General features: G+C 36.1%; 1 protein-coding gene across 1 annotated transcript; it reads right to left on the reverse strand.

Annotated features, from left to right (window-relative positions):
- Positions 1-93: 93 nt before the first annotated feature.
- Positions 94-21,186, reverse strand: LOC126828275 (protein pigeon). The gene is made up of 15 exons (XM_050557957.1): positions 21,121-21,186; positions 20,514-20,611; positions 19,531-19,740; positions 17,572-17,630; positions 16,953-17,085; positions 12,738-12,833; positions 11,620-11,708; positions 11,129-11,223; positions 9,760-9,808; positions 6,635-6,705; positions 5,863-5,924; positions 4,603-4,693; positions 3,994-4,044; positions 3,168-3,269; positions 94-1,548 (listed from the first exon to the last, which is right to left on the reverse strand). Exons 1-15 carry the CDS (start codon positions 21,137-21,139, stop codon positions 1,421-1,423), a joined length of 1,353 nt encoding a protein of 450 aa, XP_050413914.1. The 5' UTR covers positions 21,140-21,186; the 3' UTR covers positions 94-1,420.
- Between the last annotated feature and the right edge of the window lie 239 nt (positions 21,187-21,425).

The raw sequence follows: 21,425 nt of genomic DNA on the forward strand, positions 1-21,425 counted from the left end.
TCAGGTGTCTGTGCAGTAGCTTACATTTGATATATGGGTTATATTTCTAGACTTGTTTATCAGGTGTCAGTACATTTAGATAATAAATCTTGATTGTTGTCAACAGTATTTAATTCTTTTACTTTATTAACCAGACATAACTTTAATGTACATGTATTTATATTTCACCCATTTTATTATCAATTGTTGTTTTTGTCTTGATTATACCAATCCTACATGTAGGTGAAAGTAAAATATTAAAAAAACAACTTGAAATGTTTTTTGTATTATTTCCTTGTCTAATATTGATGCAGTGCCCCTGTGCAGAGTTGATGAGGCCCCTTCCCACTTTCAGGCCGTTTGGGGAGATCATTTCCATGTGGGAAATTATTCTATTGAGAATTCTTGTGGTGTTTAACTCCGAGTGTGGGAATTTCTGATTCCTAAACCCACCAGAAAATAGACTATCAAATTAGTACTATTCAGTATACAGGTACATAACTTTCTAACTTTGAAAACCATGTCCAGCTTCAAAGAGCTAGAATCAATTACCAGTTCTATATCTAAATGCCATTGAAACAATAGAATCACACGAATAATCAATATATAAAATCATTATTTCATTTCATTTAGCTTATATTTTTCACAGGAGAAAACCATAATGGGCTACTGCAGTTGGCAAAAAACATGACAGCATGAATACTGCAGTTTTGGAAACGGAACCATTTATTGGTACTAAATAAGTCATATTAAATCTCTGCAGGTATTGTCCACCCTGACCATTAGAGGATGAAGCTGCCCTCCACCCCAATTTTAAAACTATGGTTTCTATTTCTACTAGTTTGAAGTTGTTGTCCTGATGCATTTTGGCCATTAATTATCAACCACGAACTGATGAAAGGTTTTTGATCAAATTCCAGTTGAAATCTTATATTTTTTGTCAGAATCAGAAGTCATTTAATTCAGTGATCCATTGACCAAAAAAAAAAAACTCCCGGCCCACATCACATTTTTTATACCTTACATTTTAATAACTGTATATGCTAGGGACGACCACCAACATCTCCGAATTTAACATCAATGAAACAAGAAACATTACTTTATAAAGATTTTTATAATATATAAACAACAAAGATTGGGGTTTAAATCTAACCAACAGTAATTGGGTACCAGTAGGATAATGCAAGGTAAACTTAATGTAGCACCAAAATATGTAGCAAAAAAAACAATAAATGTCTCCGAGATATAACCCATTAAAGTGGTAAGACTAAGAACATCACAGTATATTCTGTGTCCGAGGTAATGAAATATGTCACAGAGCACCTGTCAGGAACTCAGCAATTATTATAATTAATCCTACTAAAATTAAACATAGGGAAAGAAAAATTAAAGCCCTTTGTAAATATTTGTGACTAGTTATATAATTATATCAGGATGGAACTCAGAAATTAACTAATGATAAATCATAATTGCTTTCAGCTGAGACATGACATAATGCTACTTCCTGTAGGAACACAGGATCTATTTTAGGAATGTCAAGATTACTTGTCTTCTTCATTATACGTAGCGCTGAAATAAAGAAGTAAAATTTCAGTTAATTAAACAAAATAAAGAAGTAAAATTCCAGTTAAACATGCATTATGCAAGATCTAAATATGCCGTTTGCATGTCTTCTTTAGGCCTTAAATGTTATCTAAATTATTAATTAGACATTTATTAATGTGAAAAACCATGAACAACTCACAATGCCATCAGAAGGGTCTGATTTTTAACAGATTTCAATATGATATGCAGATCAATGATATTAACCATAAAAATGGATAATTAAGACTTTGCTTATTATCGTAACAAAGGGAGTAATGAAGATCGAGGCTTGGCCATTATTGTATCGCTAATATCTAGACTCAATGTGAAGTAATTTTACTGAAATTTTCAATATATTCCCTTTACATTATCTATTTCTTAAATATTATAGCGAGAACTGTATGTTCTTCATCTAATCTTCCATAATGCATCTTTAATTAAGAAATCTATGGTGCTGCATTCACGTTTACTAGAAGGAGATATGTGTACATCTATATACTGGTTAGAGTTTGAATAAACAGACATAATTAATCTGTCTATTTGGAGTGACAACCTATCCATTCAGCTAGCCATAAAGGGCAATAAAACTTTTCAATTAACAATTAAAAGTTACATCAAGCTAATAATTAGGCAAATGATATTTATGACAAATAGTTAGTTTCATCGTATCTTTGTCTCAAACTTTGTCGATTTTGTATTCTTGTCATCTCCATGCCTTGCCAAAGTCAGTCATGGGACTGAACGTCCACTTCCACCAAGGGTGTAAAAGAAAGCCAAAGCTTTGTCTATTTAATGCTTTACTTCCCACAAACTGTGTTGATTGCATTTATGCTTTGTTTTATATAACCAGGTCCCTTTGTAGTACTACAGACTTCTTTATTTGTTGTGTTCCTTGTGATCGTAAATAATACTACAGCAACAATGATTTCACAGCTTTATTGGTAAACTGGAAATAACTTTACAGGTTCCTCGTTCTCAATTATATAATGGCATCTTGGAATAATCTGGTGAGAGTTTAGTTAAAACCCACTTCAACCCTTCAATTTATACCCATCTCATTTCGGCAGGTCCTTGGTACTTTTCCATTGAAAATACGTAATAAACTTGTTTATTTCCCACCACTAACAGAGATAGATGTTACCTTATTTGGTCCAACAACCATAGGTCAATAAACAGCCAGAATTTGATGACTATTTTGACAATGATTATAATATGACCAAAATATCACTGTTTTTTACGAATAACTATATCCACGTTCATTTAGTACGTGTGATTTGACTTTATAGACAAAATTGAAGAGCCAATTTTATAAAGACCCAAAATTGTCTCAAGGGCCAAAGTGCTACACCTTGGCTGATGGTACTAGCTCAGTATGTTAAGAATAGTTGTAACCTGTAGTAATTACTGATATCTTGTGAAAATAACAACTGTATTCAAACTATAGACAGATCTATCCATGCAATTTAAAGTCTCTTATCAGATGTTATGAATGACCCTTTGTAATTGGCTTTAAAATATTAATGGTTCTTAGTGGTATGAATTGTGTTTTGGGATTTCTAACTACTGAACAACTACATCACCTTCAGAACCACAATCAATATTACCTGATGATGTCTCCAACAAATAATTTATAAAAGAGTTTAAAGGTGAAAAGGTGACAATATCCTCCCCAATATTACTGCTACTACTACTATCTGTTGTACCAGCTATTAAATATAATAATGTCATATCATTATCAGGGCTGTATAATACTGCTACCTAAAATCATTTTTCAATATATTGCGATACTCCAAAGTGCATTGCAATATGTATTTCCATATACCAAGAAAATTTCATTTTCAAGAGTTTTTTGTCAAGCACCTTACTAATTAAAATTGCTACCCAGAATTTCCATACTTTATTTTATATTATTGACTTAAAAGTCACTGACTGTGCATGCTACCTAAATTGAAGTCCTGGCTATGACACTCTAAAGTACCTGTGCTTTATAACGAATGAAAGGAATCGCTCTCCTTATCATGATATAACACTTCTTATGATATAACATTCCTTATTTACCTAATCCTAATTGGGAGAGTTTTTTTAGATGAGTGATTTTTGACTTTTACAAATTAAGGAGATATTTTTTTCAGCTTACCAGCTAAATATAGAAAACAAAGACTATGATACATAAACAACATTAATATGAGTGTATTTGAAATGGGGGTCACTGCACAAAGATCAAAACGAAAATGGAACCAGCTTTATGGGAACAATAATAACAAGCCTCAGGCAATCTTGCAGCATTTTTTTTTTTTTTTTTTTTAGATTCAAATGTCAAATGCATATAATATTATCTCTTCCGAAAAACAGAAATATTGCAATATATCACAGTACACAGTCATGCAATACGACTTGGCTTTAGTGACAAAAATAAACAAAATTATATACCTCTTTCTCTTTCTACCTTCTTTTCTAATTTCATCTTTTCAATCTCTTTACCTAGAAAAAAAAAGACTTTACATGTATATTTTTTATATCATAGTCAAGAACTATTTCTTAAATTTCTTGGGAAATTTTTAGGACTGGTATACCTTTTTTGGATTTAATTTGCAGATTACCGTAGTTAACAAGGTATTCTAAATCCCTTAAATGATGTTCAAAGATTTTAAATAAGAAAGTGAAAGTGTAAGACATTTAGGACTACTTTAGAGAAGTTTGCCAACTGTTCATACTTCATACGTAATCTGGTTCCCCCTTGTCAGTGATGCAGGAGTGAGGGCCTGACAAGGACAGCTGTCTAGTCGTTCGGATGGTACAAAAAACCGAGGTCCCGTGTACACATTGGCGTGCACGTAAAAGATCCTTTGACAGTTGGAATTCGATATAAAGTAGGCCGTAGTGCCGCTGTCTGGGCAAAATTTCCTCATAGCACACTGTATGGCATATGCCCGACTTCATTAGCCCAGTATTGTCATCATACTTGAAAATAACCCATCAAACAGGCCAGTAAAAGAATCAGAGATTTCAGACTAGAGAATTTTGATGAAATGAACGTACCTAATGTAAGTATTTGTGTAGTTTGTTGTTTGGCAATATAACTTACAGCTATTGGATGATTCCACTGTTTAAAACATTCTTCTAAAGATTCCTAAATATATAAACAACAAATATATGTTCAAGAAAAGGCCATTGTATATCAGTATATTATGTACATTACAAGAATATCATATACTGTTCACTTCCGACATGATTTCCCCTTGTCAGTGGTGCAGGACCGAGAACCTGACAAGAACAGCTGTCTAGTCGTTCGGATGGCACGAAAAACCTCAGGTTCCGTGTATACATTGGTGTGCACTTAAAAGATCCCTTGGCAGTTTGAATTTAAGAGTAGGCCATAGTGTCCCTGCCTGGGCAAAATTTCCCTCTTAGCACACTGTATGGCCTATGCCCGTCTCCATTAGCCCAGTTTAGGAGTAGAACAGTATACCGTTAAACTCCATTTCATTTCATTTATAATGTCCACAATATTCAAATCTATTAAACCTCAAATTTATGACTCTAGGACCTTAATTACGAAGATTTAAATTTAATATTTGAAGCTTGCAGCCCTTTCAGAGACAGAATATTAATGACTCGCAAAAGAAAATGTCTTGCAACAGCACATACATTTACTTGGACGCAATAACCCACTCTTCATATCTGGCTGTGGTTAACAGGGTCATTAACAAATGCTGCATCTCCGCTTATGAAGATAGGGGCTACTAATAGCATTATATACATACAAGTCCAGTGCCTCACCAATATTATTACTTAAACATGCATTATGCAAGAGCTAAATCTGTCTATTGCAGGTCTTTCTTTAGACCTGAAATGTTATCTAAATTATTAATTAGACATTAATTAACTTATCCAGACCATAATCAACTCTTGATGTCATCGCTAGCCTGCGATATTTACTGGATTACGATCTGATTTGCTGCTCAACTTTCATTCATGATTAAATCAAGAAATGGATAATCGAGACTATGTTTTTTATCATACCTACTTTAGAAATGATGATCGAGGCTAGACTGAAAATTCAATCGTTAAATTCTGAGTTCAGAGTGGATCAATTTGACTGAAATTTTCAGCAAATTCCCTTTACATTATCTAGTTTTTAACTATTATAGTGAGAACTGCCAGCTCTCCCATAATGTATCTTTAAGGAATCAGGCGTTAACAAAGATATTTCACACACACACACACAAAAATGGATGTGGTGAGTGGACCTCAACATCAGTGTTACAGTGAAGCCCGGACATATAAATATAGACATACCTTAGGTAATTTTGACATTAATTGGTATTTATATTCTAATTCTTCTCCTTCATCACTTAAATCTACAAATATAAATACAAGTTGATGTACAATATAATATTAAACCACATGATACTTCTAATGGTATTTAATAAATACAATACTATACTACTTGTTTGTACATTACTTTAGTCTTTATGCAACACCATGAAATAAAGATTTTATTTGGTATTAACTCCTTTCTGAACAACAGTGTTCGGAAATAACTTATAGACGGAGACCGAGAGTGTTTAACATTTCAGGACTAACATTGGGTCCAATTTTTATTTCAATAATTCGCTAGCTAGCACATAGGGGTCTTTAGCGGTGGAAGGAAACCGGAGGACACAGAGAAAACCCGCAAGATTGGACAGGTGACCATACTCCTTGTCCCACATACAAGTGGGGACTCAAAACCACTCATTGACTCAATGACAGACCTTGTGTCACATTGTGGTATATTCTATATCACTGTGGTCTGATCCCTATGTTTATGTAGACACAAGTTGTCTCCCTTATGTTGTAGTTCTGCCTTTTTGTGTAATAAAGATAGAGATTTGGAATTCTAACATGGAGAATGGTTGTTTTTCTTTTTCACCCCAGGATCCAAGGATCCGAATATATCACTTGTGATCATTCCCACACATTGGGCCACCCAACCCCACCAAATATAAAATGTGGGCGTATAAAATGTCTGGCTGACATAATCTTACAACAGGAGCCCTGGCCTAAACTGATAACAATATGTACATACCCACTAAAATTTGTTGGATAAAATCACCAGTTAGTTGTAAGACACCTCGATCAACATATTGTACAAATAAACTGGAATAATAAAAAAATAACAAAAAAACATAATTCAAAAACAAATAAACCAGCAGGCGCGGATCCAGGTGGGGGGGGGGCACCCGGCACAAGCCTCCCCCCACCCTTATTTTTTGCAGTGGCTAACGATTTTTTGCCCCATATATTCTCGCGGGAAAGGAAAACCAAAATACTTAAAAATGGTAGTGATCTCTATCATAAGTTGGCGGTCCCTGTGTCCTTGTGTGGTGACTTGGTTGATTGCCGTCAGTCCACTCACCAAGGGCCGGGCTTCGCACGCCCAAGTGGGGTTCAGCACGCACCCCCCTTTCTGAAAATCCTGGATCTGCCCCTGACCAGTTAGCCATAAATAAAACAAACTGATATTAAAAAAATAAATTTAAATTTAGGAATCCCCGCACAAAAGCAGAACAACAGACTTGGTTTAGAGTAGAAATTTTTTAACAATATAACATTTCAGGTTGTAATTCCCTTTTTCAAAAACAAATAACCCAGTTAGCCATAAACAAAACAGATTGATATTAAAAAAAAAAATTTTAATTTAGAAATCCTCGCACAACAACAGAACAGACGTTCCGGGTTGTAATAACCTTTTTCAAAAACAAATAAACCAGTTAGCTATAAATAAATCAAATTGATATTAAAAAAATATTAGGAAATATCCAATTATCACTTTTAAGAAAATTAATAGAATGATATCGATATAAACAGGATGTAATTATCACCTATTAATCCTTAATATATACCAGATGCCTGACACAGTTAACTTATATTTACCTCGATTCCAGAAAGTTCGAACAAATTCCATTTGTATATATACTGAGCGCCATAGAAAACGCATCACTTTTTTTCCCCAAATATTTTATTACTAGGTTGTTTTGTATGAATAATATTATGCAATACTATGAACTATTGTTTCAAACAATGCTCCCAAACGCAAAAAATAACTGCCTGTGTGCAAAAATAAAAAATTGCACGAGATGCACATGAAAAACCCAATATTCACGTGCAGCATTGTGTGTGAGCCCTTTAAAAGCATGTTTTTAACTTAATGTGCAGTACATGAACTGTGAAACGTCAATCTGTCGTAATTTGTTGTTGGACGTGTGAAGGAATCGAGCTAGAGATGCCAAGACTTACTGAAAATCAACGGAATGAAGCCATGGGAATGTCCAGGGCTGGCATGTCTACACGTGCTATTGCCAGACACTTCAATTGTCATCAGTCCACTATTGTAAGGTTGGTGGAACGTGTTCGAGTTACTGGATCAACACGTGACCGTCAACGTCCTGGTCCACAACGCGTTACAACCCAGGCTCAAGACCGCTACATCCGGGTCACTCATCTTCGTGACAGATTCCGCCCAGCGACTCGAACAGGTGCAGCAGTCGGCGGAGGACAAGGACCAGTAGGTGCCAACACGGTAAGACGTTGTCTAAGAGAAGTAGGACTCCGTGCACAACGACCTTATGTTGGAGCTATCCTCAGGGATCATCACCGTCAGCAGCGTTTGATATGGGCTCAAGGACACCAGACATGGAGAAGAGTAGACTGGCAAAGTGTGCTCTTCAGTGATGAGAGTCGCTTTCATCTTTATCACGCTGATGGCCGTCAACATGTGTGGAGACGTCTTGGGGAACGTCTTGCAGACTGCTGCATCTTCGAAACGAATCGATGGGGTGGGGGAAGTGTAATGGTGTGGGGAGGCTTCACATTTCATCACCGGACCGCCCTACACATTTGCAGGGGTCGCGTTAATGCTGTAGCCTACCGTGATGATGTCTTGCAACCAATTGTTGTTCCGATGTTTCGAGCGCACCCACAACTGCAGCACTTCCAACGGGATAATGCACGTCCGCATGCCGCCCGTTTTAGTATGGACTACCTGGCTGCTAACATCATCAATGTATTGGACTGGCCAGCCATGTCTCCGGACATGGCACCGATAGAACATGTCTGGGATGAGATTGGACGCCGTCTGTATCGGAGACCACAGATGCACACCATTGCTGCTTTAGAAGCTGCTCTTGTCCAAGAAAGGAACAATTTGCCCCAGGCCTTCTTTCAAACATTGGTAAATTCCATGCGACATCGCTGCACAGCGTGCGTAAGAGCCCGTGGAGGACACACACGCTACTGACATCTGTGTCATACTTTTGGTTTTGCCCCCTCTGACTTTGTACCGTTGATTACAGATTAAACATCCATAAGTGTACAAATGTGTTGTTATTGATGTGTTCCCATTTGAATATTGTTCACAATAAGAAGCAAAATAAATAAGATATGTTTACAGGATCATTTTTGTTATGCGAAAAACTAAGTGATGCGAAAAACTAAGTGATGCGTTTTCCATGGCGCTCAGTATATATATATATATATATATGTATATTGCATTAATTCACATACTTTAATAGTTATAATGTATATGAAAATATAACTCTGCTATTAACATTTAAAATTTCTAATCCAAAAATTGCATGTTTCAATGCATCCATTCAAGAATTTTGTCCCTAATCAGATTCCCAAGATTTAAGATTTTGAATTTAAATGTAATGTGGAAGTAAGGCTCTTGTGATTTGCAATACCTCCCCCCCCCCCCAAAAAAAAGAAGACAGGCATATACCATACAGTGTGCTATGAGGGAATTTTGCCCCGGCAGCGGCGCTACTGCCTACTCTTATATCAAATTCCAACTGTCAAGGGATCTTTTACGTGCATGCTAATGTGTACACGGGACCTCGTTTTTTGTCCCATCCGAACGACTGGACAGCTGTCCTTGTCAGGCCCTCCGTCCTGCATCACTGACAAGGGGAAACCATGTTGGAAAAATCTGGATGAACTTTCTCGACCAATGCAGGGATTGAACATCCGACCTCCAGGCTAGTGAGCCATCGTCTTACCTACTTAGCCATCCATCAAGACCTAGAGATTGTTCACAAGTAATTGGGTACGGCTGACAGACACCAATGACTACAATATCCATATTTAATGTGGGCATATAACAAACACAAGATTAATGTGAAAACATTTTTGAAATTTTTTTCTAAAACTTACTGAAAATTTAAACATCTAAATGCTAAAGCTGTGAAAAATGTTTGAAAACCTGAAAATATAGAAATTAGCAGTTAATATTAAACTAACTATCGACCTAATTCGCTTGAGGGTCGACAAGTGAGGTTACATCCTAGTTTGTATTCATGCAATCTACACCATCTGCCAAACATACATTATGGGAGATTAGATAAAGAGCTGGCAGTTCTCACTATAATAGTTAAACACTAGATAATGTAAAGGGAATTTGCTAAAAATTTCAGACGAATTAATCCTCTCTGAACTCAGAATTTAGCGATTGAATTTGGGGCCTAGCCTCGATGATCATTACTAAAGTCAGTATGATAAAAAAAACATAGCCTTGATTATCCATTTCATGATTTAATCATGAATGAATGTTGATCAGCAAATTGGATCTTAATCCAGTAAATATCGCACGCTAGCATTGACATCGAGAGTTGATTATGGTCTGGATAAGTTAATTAATGTCTAATTAATTTAGATAACATTTCAGGTCTAAAGAAAGACCTGCAAAAGTCAGATTTAGCTCTTGCATAATGCATGTTTAAGTAATAATATTGGTGAGACATTGGACTTGTATGTATATAATGCTGTTAGTAGCCCCTATCTTCATAAGCGGAGATGCAGCATTTAGAATACATTTCAGGCCTAAAGAAAGACCTGCAATTGGCAGATTTAGCTCTTGCATAATGTATGTTTAATCAAAATCTTTAAATATTAAACATGGAAGACAAAATAATAAACTTCTGTGAGCATCATGCAATTCTTGAAAAATACAATCAATCTAATTTGAAACAAGAGAGAGAGAGAGATGGGGTTTAACATCTACTCGACACAAACTTGGACATTTCGGGACTAACACATGGTTCAATTTTATTTCCATAATTCGCTTGCACGTAGGGGTCTTTAGCAGTGGGAGGAAACCGGAGGACCTGGAGAAAACCCACGAGATTGGACAGGTGACCCTACTCCTTGTCACTTTAAGAATTACATGAACCCCTATCAACTTGTATGTCTATCATTTCTCAAACGGCTTCACATTTTGAGCTGAAACATATCGAAAACAAAAAAAGCATCTTCATTTTAATGAGATAGAGAATCCATATTTTTTCCAACCAGCCAACCGTGAGGTGGATGACCTCCACCTCAATACCCCCAACGAAAATAGATGACACTTTATTAATTACTTGCCTAAGCATACAATGTTTATCACAGACCTTCACTTAATGAACATCTAACATTTCAAAAGGTGTGACAGACAAGGCCATTTAAAGAACCCTGTGCTTTCTCAAAATAACCAGGAACCAAAAATCACATTATGTTTCTTTCAAATAGTAATTAATATGTTTACCTGGTGGAAGAGGAAATACACATTCTTTAACTGTCATATAAAATCTTTCATATAATATAAATAATTCATATTCTTCAGCCCCACCACACTCACATCTACAAAATATACAAATCACATCTATAATATATACATATTACATCTACAATATATACAAATCACATCTATAATATATACAAATCACATCTATAATATATACAATTCACATCTATAACATATACAAATCACATCTATAACATATACAGATCACATCTACAATATATACAAATCACATCTACAATATATACAAATCACATCTATAACAATATACAGATCACATCTACAATATATACAAATCACATCTACAATATATACAAATCACATCTACAATATATACAGATCACATCTATAACAATATACACTTAAACAATACTATAACCGAAAACCCATGAGATCCACTCTAATGTGCTTGTTAAGATATAAGAAATAATGAAGTAATAAAAAACCTATCTTACAATTTAGGAATAAACTGATCTCCAGTAAGTTCTAGATTTGGTTCTATTAAACTCCACAATAAATGACATAACTGTTTAGATTGCTGAACCTGTCGATAAAATATAATATATCAGACACATTCAATCAAACGAAATGAAATGAAGTGAAATGATGTTTAATTTCCTACTCTTCTGCAACAGCTGGGATAATGAAGACAAATCAAATGAAATGGAATGGGGTTTAACGTCCTACTGTTCTGCTATGAGGGAAATTTTGCCAGGACAGAGGCACTACGGTCTACTCTTATATCGAAATCCAACTGTCAAGGAATCTTTTACGTGCATGCCAATGTGTACACGGGACCTGGTTTTTTTGTCCCATCTGAACGACTAGACAGCTGTCCTTGTCAGGCCCTTCATCCTGCATCACTGACAGGGAGGGGGGGGAACCACGCCGGAAAATCTGGATGAACTTTCTCGGCAAATGCAGGGATCGAACACCTGACCTCCAGGCTAGTGAGCCAGCGTCTTACCCACTTAGCCATAATGAAGACGGGCATGTTCGATGCAGTGTGCTATGGGGGAAATTTTGCCCTGACAGCAGCATTACGGCCAACTCTTATATTGAATTCCAACTGTCAACGGTTCTTTTACATGCCAATGTGTACAGGAGATCGCAGTTTTTCATCCCATCCCATCCGAACGACTATACACTGTCCCTTACCAGGCCCTATGTCCTGCATCACAGACAAGGGATCAAACACAGGACCTCCAGGTTAGCAATCCAACATCTTACTCACTTAGCCAATGTGGCTCTCTTCAATCAAAGGATATTACATTATATTTTCAGTTTTAAAGCAAATCCCCCGCCCCCTCCCCCCCCCCCCTCCAAAAAAAAATATATTTCTATATTGAAGAGGAACTATCACTTTAAATAGAAATTAAATGATGTAATTTATTTCATATAAGTTGATCAAAATAATCCTCTGCCCACAGAACTCTAGGCTCACTTAATTATTGCTATTCTAACCACTGGTCTATTAAAAGAAAATAAATTAGATTTATTTGGCTTTATCAGTGGATTTGACAAAACAAATGGACTAAAAAATCCAATGGAAATGACCCTAATCCAAGCTCACCTGACAAGCCATATATTCTTGAGCAACATTCTTAGCCTTGGCTCGGGTATCTTTCTTTAAATTCTGTCCTATATGTTCAGTAAGGCCGACTTCCATCTTACAAAGATAAAATAACAAAGAAATGTTTAAAATAAAACCAATAACGTTACTTGATCTTTTCAAATAAATAACGAACAGCTACTCCAATTAAATCAAAACACAACTTATTTACAGCTATCCCCTCCCCCCAACCCCACCCCCGGGTGCCGAACCGTGCCCTTTCCATTGGACACAATACAAAGCCAACGACCAACAGGCCAAGCCGAACCACACCCTTTCCATTGGATGCAATATGAAGCCAATGACCAACGTGCCTATATCAGTATGGGCGCCCCATAACACGAGTTGTCCTTCTATATAACCAACTCAAGTGACGAGTGATAACAGATACACAGCTGAATTTCTGCTCACTAATTATTCCTTCGAAAACCCAAAGTTGTTATATGGGACTGTGGGAGGATATTTGACAATTCAAAAAAATAATTGACTGTCCGTGCATTACCACGTTTTTATTAAGTATAGAATGAATAAAACAAGGGAATGTAGGGCCTATTTCAATTTTTCTCGTTTTCCTTTATCTAGTGACATTTAAATACTGTTTTTAATAATCAGATATCCTCTCACAGCCTCACATAACAACTTTTAGTCTTCAAAGGAATTATTAGTGAGCAGAAATTTGCCCATGTAATGTATCTGTTATCACTCGTCACTTCAGTCAGTTATATAGAAGGATAACTTGTGTTTTCCTTTTGCTTTCGTCACTTCCCTTTCTTGAAAGCTTCACAACGCATCTATTGTATCAATGATCTCTGTTAAAATTATATTTGGAACGTGTTTAACCAGTTTCATCACATGTGGAATAATGACTGACACCAATATATTGTCCTTTAATAACCCCTATTGTATTACACAGTTTACTTATTATTAACACATTGTGTATAATAGCACTCACTAAGTGATTGACTGGCTATCTATAATAGCACTCACTGACATAGAGAGAGAGAGAAATGGGGTTTAACGTCCACTCGACACAAACTAGGTCATTTCGGGACTAAAATATGGTTTAATTTTATTTCAATAATTTGCTTGCGCATAGGGATCTTTAACAGTGGGAGGAAACCGGAGGACCCGGAGAAAACCCACGAGGTTGGACAGGCAACCCTACTCCTTGTTACGTACAACCTGGGAATCGAAACCACACCAGTTGACTCAATGACAGACTTTATGATACAGCACACACACGCTAACCATTCAGCCATCCAACCCCCCAATATGACAATGTTTAGTACACAGTATGCAGTCTTTGTACTGTTAAGTTATGTTTTGATAATGATTACATGTATTGTTCTCCTCCATCAATTAATAAACCATACTAAAAATCAATGAAATCATTGGCAATAAGATGAACAGTATATATGATTACATATAAACATCTTTTTAAGTATAGTTTATAACTGTTGCCTCATTTATCATTTAATAAACTATACCAAAAAGCGCAAATAAAATCACTGGCAAAATAGTTATAAACTATAATAACAAAAATAAATAATAAAATGGTCGACAGTTGTCTTGTCGGCAGTTGTCCTTGCCGGCCATTGTCCAACCAGCAATTGTCCGCCTCGAGTTGTCCTGCCAGGAGTTGTCCCGCCGGCAATTGTCCTACACCCCAAAAAACAGGTTCAACAAGTTCTTAGCTGTTATAAAATATGCACCATATGAAATCTTGGAAACAAACAAATATTTAACCATGCAAGAAACCAAGCCAAATTGGTTACCACTTCGGATTTGAGTAGATTTGGGTAACATTGAGCACAAAAACATTATTTCATAGAAGATATTGACTTTACTTTTCAGATACAATTTCCATTTTAAGAGCGTGTCCGCGAGAGCACCATGCAGGGGGTGATAACCCTTGGGTCAGGGATTTGAACCAAATTTTTTCTGTGAGATGGGTTAGTACCCAGATACATCCCCACAAAATATTAGATTGATTCAGTTGATACCGACCTGGAAAATTGGAAAAGTATTTTTTAATTGAAAAATAAGCCAAAAATAGGCAATTTTGGATCCAAATTTGAATGACCTGCTATTCGGACAATAATTGATTTGGATAGACAAAATTTTGGGCCTTAGTAGGACCACTCAGGTTCCTCCTTCACACTGGAGTTTGAAGTTTCTGCTGCTAATGATACCTTGGTACTGGCCGGATACCCAAGTCTCTCTGAAAATTGAATTTAATGAAAACCAATGTTTAAGAGGCTATAGCTCGTTCTTTGCAGGGACTAGGACCAAAGTTGAATGTTACCCACAACTAGCAACCTTCCTACTAACAAAATAAAAAATAAAAATGACCGGAACAGTCATAATAAAAACAGGAGAAATATATTAAAAACACCAAAAATTAGGATAAAATGTCCCGTCTATCAATACCCCAGATGAAGTATGGACATCTTTACAAATTTAATATATTCCATTTAGTCGTTAGCAAGGATGATTTAGACATGAGAGGAACAAAGTAAAATGAGATTTAAAGTTCACTGGACACAAACTAGGTCATTTGGGGACTAGCATAATATGGTGATGCATACTGTATCTATGGACATCATCACAAAGTTAATACATATATTCGTTAGCAAGTGTGATTTTGACTTAAGAGAGAGGAATGGGGTTTAAGGTCCACTCAACACAAACTAGGTCATTTTGGGATTAACATATGGTACAATTTTACTTCAATAATACACTTGTGGGAAAAGAGAATATCCATGAGGTTGGACAAACAACACCACACCATATCACCGGCATGCTGTCACACCACTTAACTCAATGACAGACCTTAGGATCTAAAGTCTATGTGTTAGACCAGGGACAAGTTTCACGAATGTCCAATGCAATTTAAACAGAACAAATCGTCTTCTATAAATATGATATAATGAAAGGTGAAATATGATACACGATTCAGTGTAAGCATATTTTAGCTCTTGGGTAAAAGAAGTGTTACTGAGGGATGTACATGTTCGCTCTTGTAACAGGTTTTAAGGATGAGGGGATTGTAGATGATCCAGTGACAGTAAGTCGTAGTCACACAATCAGCAAGACGACTATACAACACCTTTTCTGCCAATGTTCCTTGTGCCAAATAGGTTATTTTGGTCAAACAAATTTTAGGAATCAGACCAGCTTATTCCCATCTGTATTTAGGAGCCGATCATTGTATAGAAACATTTGGAAGTTTTCATGGAGAGTCATTACAGATCGGGAGGCTATGATAATTCCATATTGAAATCCCTGAAGGAGAAGAGGTCAAAAACAGTACTACAAAATAAAACAGTACTCTGGGGTCCAAAAACCTTGAAGTAAGGTCAGAGAGCATTTACACTCAAACGTAGGAATCTAAGTAAGTGAGCACTTCTGCTCCAACGTAGGTATATGTAGGAGTTTGGCACGTGCGGTCAACATATTCCTGGAGTGCGATAAATCCTGTTTTGAACTATGCCATGATTCAGAGATTTCAATACCAGACATTAAATGTCCCTACATGAACACTTCTGAATGTTTCTTCTTATGGTTCTTCTTTACATGAGTAGGTGTACAAATTAATAGATATCAAGTTTATGATAGTCATGTCAGTCAAATTTATACGATGATCTGCTCATGAATACAGATCTTAATAACAGTGGTCTGATCCCTGAAAATTACACACCACTTATGACTCTTCCCTATGGCTATCCAGCAAGCGTGAAAGTCAGATTTTGTCACAAAAATATTATGATTTTAAACAAAATGATCTATTTGACACGATTCACGTTGAAATTACGAAATATTACAAGTAATGGTGATGATCAGTAGTCATTTGAAGATAATCGTTGGCCATTGCTGAAAAGGTGCTGCTTTGGTTAAATTGTGCTAATATAAAAGCTTGCTATGCCAGTCCTTACATTTATGCACTTCCGTGCTACTAACTACTGAATACAGATGAGAATAATCATTGCCTGATTCTGCAAAATTATACACCAGTTAAGCCCCTTTCCTATGATGACTTCTGTCGCTTAGGGGTCCCCATAGACCAAGTATGGTTGAAATTTGCTGACCCCCCGGGTTATCTTTTTTTTCAATTTCTGCATGGTGCTCTCGTGGACACGCTCTTAAGTATATTTTTGGTGATCAAGATGTGCTTACTTGTAATGTGATATTATTATTATAAGAGTTATCTTCCCCATGTGCACCCTGTAAAAAAGCAGGCGTACTACCAAGTATGGCCTCTGTCACACTCTGATGACCTGTAGTTGATGTTGATAATGTAAAACTCTGTCTGCAAAGTGAAAGTAGATCAATTTTTATAACTCAGACGACAGAAAAGATTAAAGCATTTAAGAATTTATCTGTCAGTGAATTACCTTCCATAGGGCATTTTCAAGAATTAAACGGTCCCAAAAATAATACAGTTTTAAGAATTTAACTGTCCATGATATAGGGTATTTTTTTTAAGAATTTAACTGCCCATAAAATAAGATAGTGTTAAGAATTTAAGCATCTACGAAATAGGATATTTTTAAGAGTTAAATCGTAAAAAAGAATACAAGCAGTCAAATTTATGAGCTGAGATAAACAATCTGAGATAAACAAATTGACCAATGGGACAAATTTTGAGAGTGCTGACTGTGGGTTAAATAGCACTTTTGTCAAGGTATGAACAATTGGTGGCAATATCTACAGTTAGCCAGAGATCTAATAAAGTTTGACATTAATGTTTTTATCTCATAATTTTTCCTGGACTGTAATGTAGTTTCTAACTTACCCACTACGCTGTTCTTTCACATTTCCAAGAAAATACGACTGTTCTCTTTTATCTGATTTCTACAATTCAATAAACTGATGTTGTTAAATTAGCTTTTTCAAATTAAAATGTTTATATATAATTACCTTTTTTCAATCTGATTAAAAGACAGATCCTATTTCGTTTTGTTTTTATAGTTCAAAATTTCGTTTGACTTGTCTTTACTACACTAGGATCTGGAAGAGTTGTTATCATTGACGTGTGCTGAATGATGTGAGCTATTAGCCAATGAAACGGTCTGTTATGGCGAGCTTTAGGCGTGTTTTGCACAGAACTGTGGGTAATCCACTAGTAACACCAATGCTGACGTCATAGGGTCAAAAGCCACTCGTATGACCTCTGACACGACCTATCGCTACAACTGGTCAGATCTTCATGTAGTGTAGGCCATCGAAAGTATAAAAAAACGAAACGAAATATAGATCTGTATTTTACTCAGATTGACTTTTTTTCTACAAATGTACAAACAGGAGCTGAAGGATTTTATAACCCAATATGGCCATATAAAAAAATATTTTGGTCACTATTTGTCACATTGACCGCCCCAAACTGCCTGCAACTAGTAGCTTCTTCTTAGATGGCACCAAACCACAGATTCACAAGAATGGCTGTGGTACCCCAAAAATTAGTATACTGTCTTACAACACGGAGAACTATTCACCGTAGAGACTCAGGTGGTTTGAGGCGCCCGAAGGAACAGTGTTTTAATACTGTCCAAGGATATACAAGTACATAGTCTTACAATGCAAAAGGGGGCCTGAATGGCTGAATGGTTAGCATGTGCGCGCTGTATCATAAGGCCTGTCATTGCGTCAACTGGCGAGGTTTCGAATCCCCGGTTGTACGTGACAAGGAGTAAGGTCGCCTTTCCAATCTCGTGGGGTTTTCCTGGGTCCTCCGGTTTCCTCCCACTGCTAAAGACCCCTACACGCAAGCGAATTATTGAAATAAAATTAAACCATATGTTAGTCTCGAAATGACCTAGTTTGTGTTGAGTGGAGTCTCTCGCTCTCTCTCTCTCTCACTCTCTCTCTCTCTCTCTCTCTCAAAATGCAAACAACTATTCACCACAGAGACACGGGTGGTTTGAGGCCCTGAAGGAACAGTATTTTAAATACTGTCCAGAGATATATACAGTCTTACAATGCAAACAACTATATTCACCACAGAAATTCAGGTGGTTTGAGGCCCTGAAGGAACATTGTTTTAAATACTGTCCAGGGATATACTGATATGAACTATATGACTTTTCTCTGATTTTTGTTCAGGAACCAGAATAGTCAATATTTACATGTAACAGGGACTAAAGGGTTAAAAAGAAATGAATGACCGGTTTATATATATAAACTTATATTCAGCTTAAGGTAAAGTAACAGTACAGATAAGATATATAACATGAGAATAAGATAACTCCTATTATCTCCCAGCTTGAATTCTATCCAATTAAAAACAGTGACATCAAAAGGTTTTGCTCAACACGGTTCATATAATCTGCCGAGGATGTCAATATTGCAAAACGTTTAATCCATCATATCTTTGTAAATAATTCTAATACAGCAATGAATAAACATCCTACTCAAGTAGTAGTAGTGGGTGGAAGAATGAATCCCTGGAACAGTGCAGGTGGGCGTAGATCTCAGTGATACATTGGGGGCGAAAATGTCTGTGATGTCACAACTATTATATAATTCCAAGACTGCAGCGAATAAACATCAGACTAAAGTAGTAGTAGTGGGTAGAAGAATCAATCCCTGGAACAGTGCAGATCAGCGTAGATCTTAGTGATAGCGTGGGGGTGAAAAGGAAGCGATCCATTATAAAAATTATCCCAAACTATTTTGGGATCTTTGTAAATACTGAACAAACATGACCATTTTTGGACTGAGATTTGTTACAGGGATTTACAATATTTTAATATACCTGATATTTTCTGGGTTGTTTTTCTGAATCAATCATGGTATGATTAAATCTTCCTTTTGGTTCAACTTGTTTTAATCGTAAACAACGCCGTAAGGCATCCCATAAATCTTCTGAATGTCGATATTGTCTTTCTCTGGCTGTTTTTGTTGTAATATTAATACTATCAACCCCTGTATATTTAATGGATGCTATTCTTTCTCTTTTATCATTCTATAAAAATATTTGTTCATTAAAATGTTTCGAAAGGTTCAGGATATTGTTATTATAAAGTCTGACATTGAAAAAATCAAAAAAATTATATATCTCAGTTAAATATCTCTGTCAAAGATATTTTCCCTCTCAGAGAATTAGGCCATCTTTTTATCTGAAAGAAAGGAATTTAATAAGGACAGTCAACTTGCGTATTGCCACTGAACTTGCTGTAGTCCCTCTCATTTCTGATCATCGTCTTTATAACCAGTGGTCTCATTCCACTCTACCTCACTAACCTCTGGGTTAATCCATGGGCCATGGGGGGGGGGGGGGACATGTATTCAAGTTATCTGCCCTTGATGATTGTGCTACTTTTATCGACCAATCCCATAAATTGTTAATTGCAAAGGGAGTTGGTAAAGGGAAGTAACTTTATCTCATTGTGGTGCAACAAGCCGCCATATTGTTGTGAACATTTACATAAAGAGGCAAAAGAGTCTCAGAAAGACTGGTTTGTAAACTGTTTTTTGATTGGTTTGCAGACTCAAGCTACGATCAAGGCCAGAGCAGATAATTTGAAAATGTGAAAACCCTATGGATTAACCAAGGGTATAGTGGAATAGAACGGAATGAGACCACTGGGGAAAACGAGGATGATTGTTTATTAGCTAAATATTATCATCTGAAACATTCAAACAATATAAACCCATCTGGTGTCAAAATATACAATGTTCATTATGGCATGGTTCTGTTGGCTGGCTATTTTTACATCATATATATGCATGATTTACCTTCTCAAACTGTCCTTTATATGGTTCAACTGAGGTAAAGGGTAAAAGTCGTAACAGATCTCTTTCTAGCTGTCTCTTCATATTCATATACGTAGATGCTAAATAAATACAGAATTACAATATAATAATTAACATCTTTGTAATATGTTTTCATGGATCAAACTTATTCAGTTATTATTTAGAGAAATAATTAAAACCAGACAGAAATGAAATGACATGGGATTTGTGATATGAAGTAAATTTTGCCCATAAAATTCCACCTGTAATAGGTTCTCTAACCTGCATGCTGATGTACGCAGGTCCTTGGTTTTTCGTACCATCATAACAAATAGACGCTATTGCTTACCACTGAGAATTTATAAATCCAGAGGAACTCTCTCGACTAACACTTAGCCAAGAAAAACGTTGAGTCATTGCATCCATTCAATTTCTCTCAACAACTTTCATTATATCATTGCAGAATATAAAATTTGAAACCGAGATTTAAAAACGCTGACTAATCGTAAGTCGCCTTCAATATCAACAGCTCTTCATTTAAAAGGGCTGATCTCATGTCGAAACAGTCTTGAATGGATTTTTTTTATGTAACTATTCAAAAAAATATTACCAACTAAATATTCTGCCATAATTTTCTTTGCTTCTGTATTTGTTACACTTTCACAAATATCTTTAAATATCTGAAAGTAAACAATACAACAATAAGGGAGGGATGTTTTTTATATGCCAGGTTCCCAGTATCACGATTATTGCTACAATCGAAATAGTGATTTTAATCGTGGATCGTGGTGATCCTATCAGGTCTTATTGAGATCAGCCGTAGCCATCTTGTTGATCATATCGAAACATATCAGAATGCATCTGCACGCCCGCATGTAGCAGATCGTGGATTCAATAGGAACAATCCTATCGAAA

The sequence above is a fragment of the Patella vulgata genome, chromosome 7, assembly GCF_932274485.2.
Source record: "Patella vulgata chromosome 7, xgPatVulg1.2, whole genome shotgun sequence".
In the NCBI taxonomy this organism is placed as follows: domain Eukaryota; kingdom Metazoa; phylum Mollusca; class Gastropoda; family Patellidae; genus Patella; species Patella vulgata.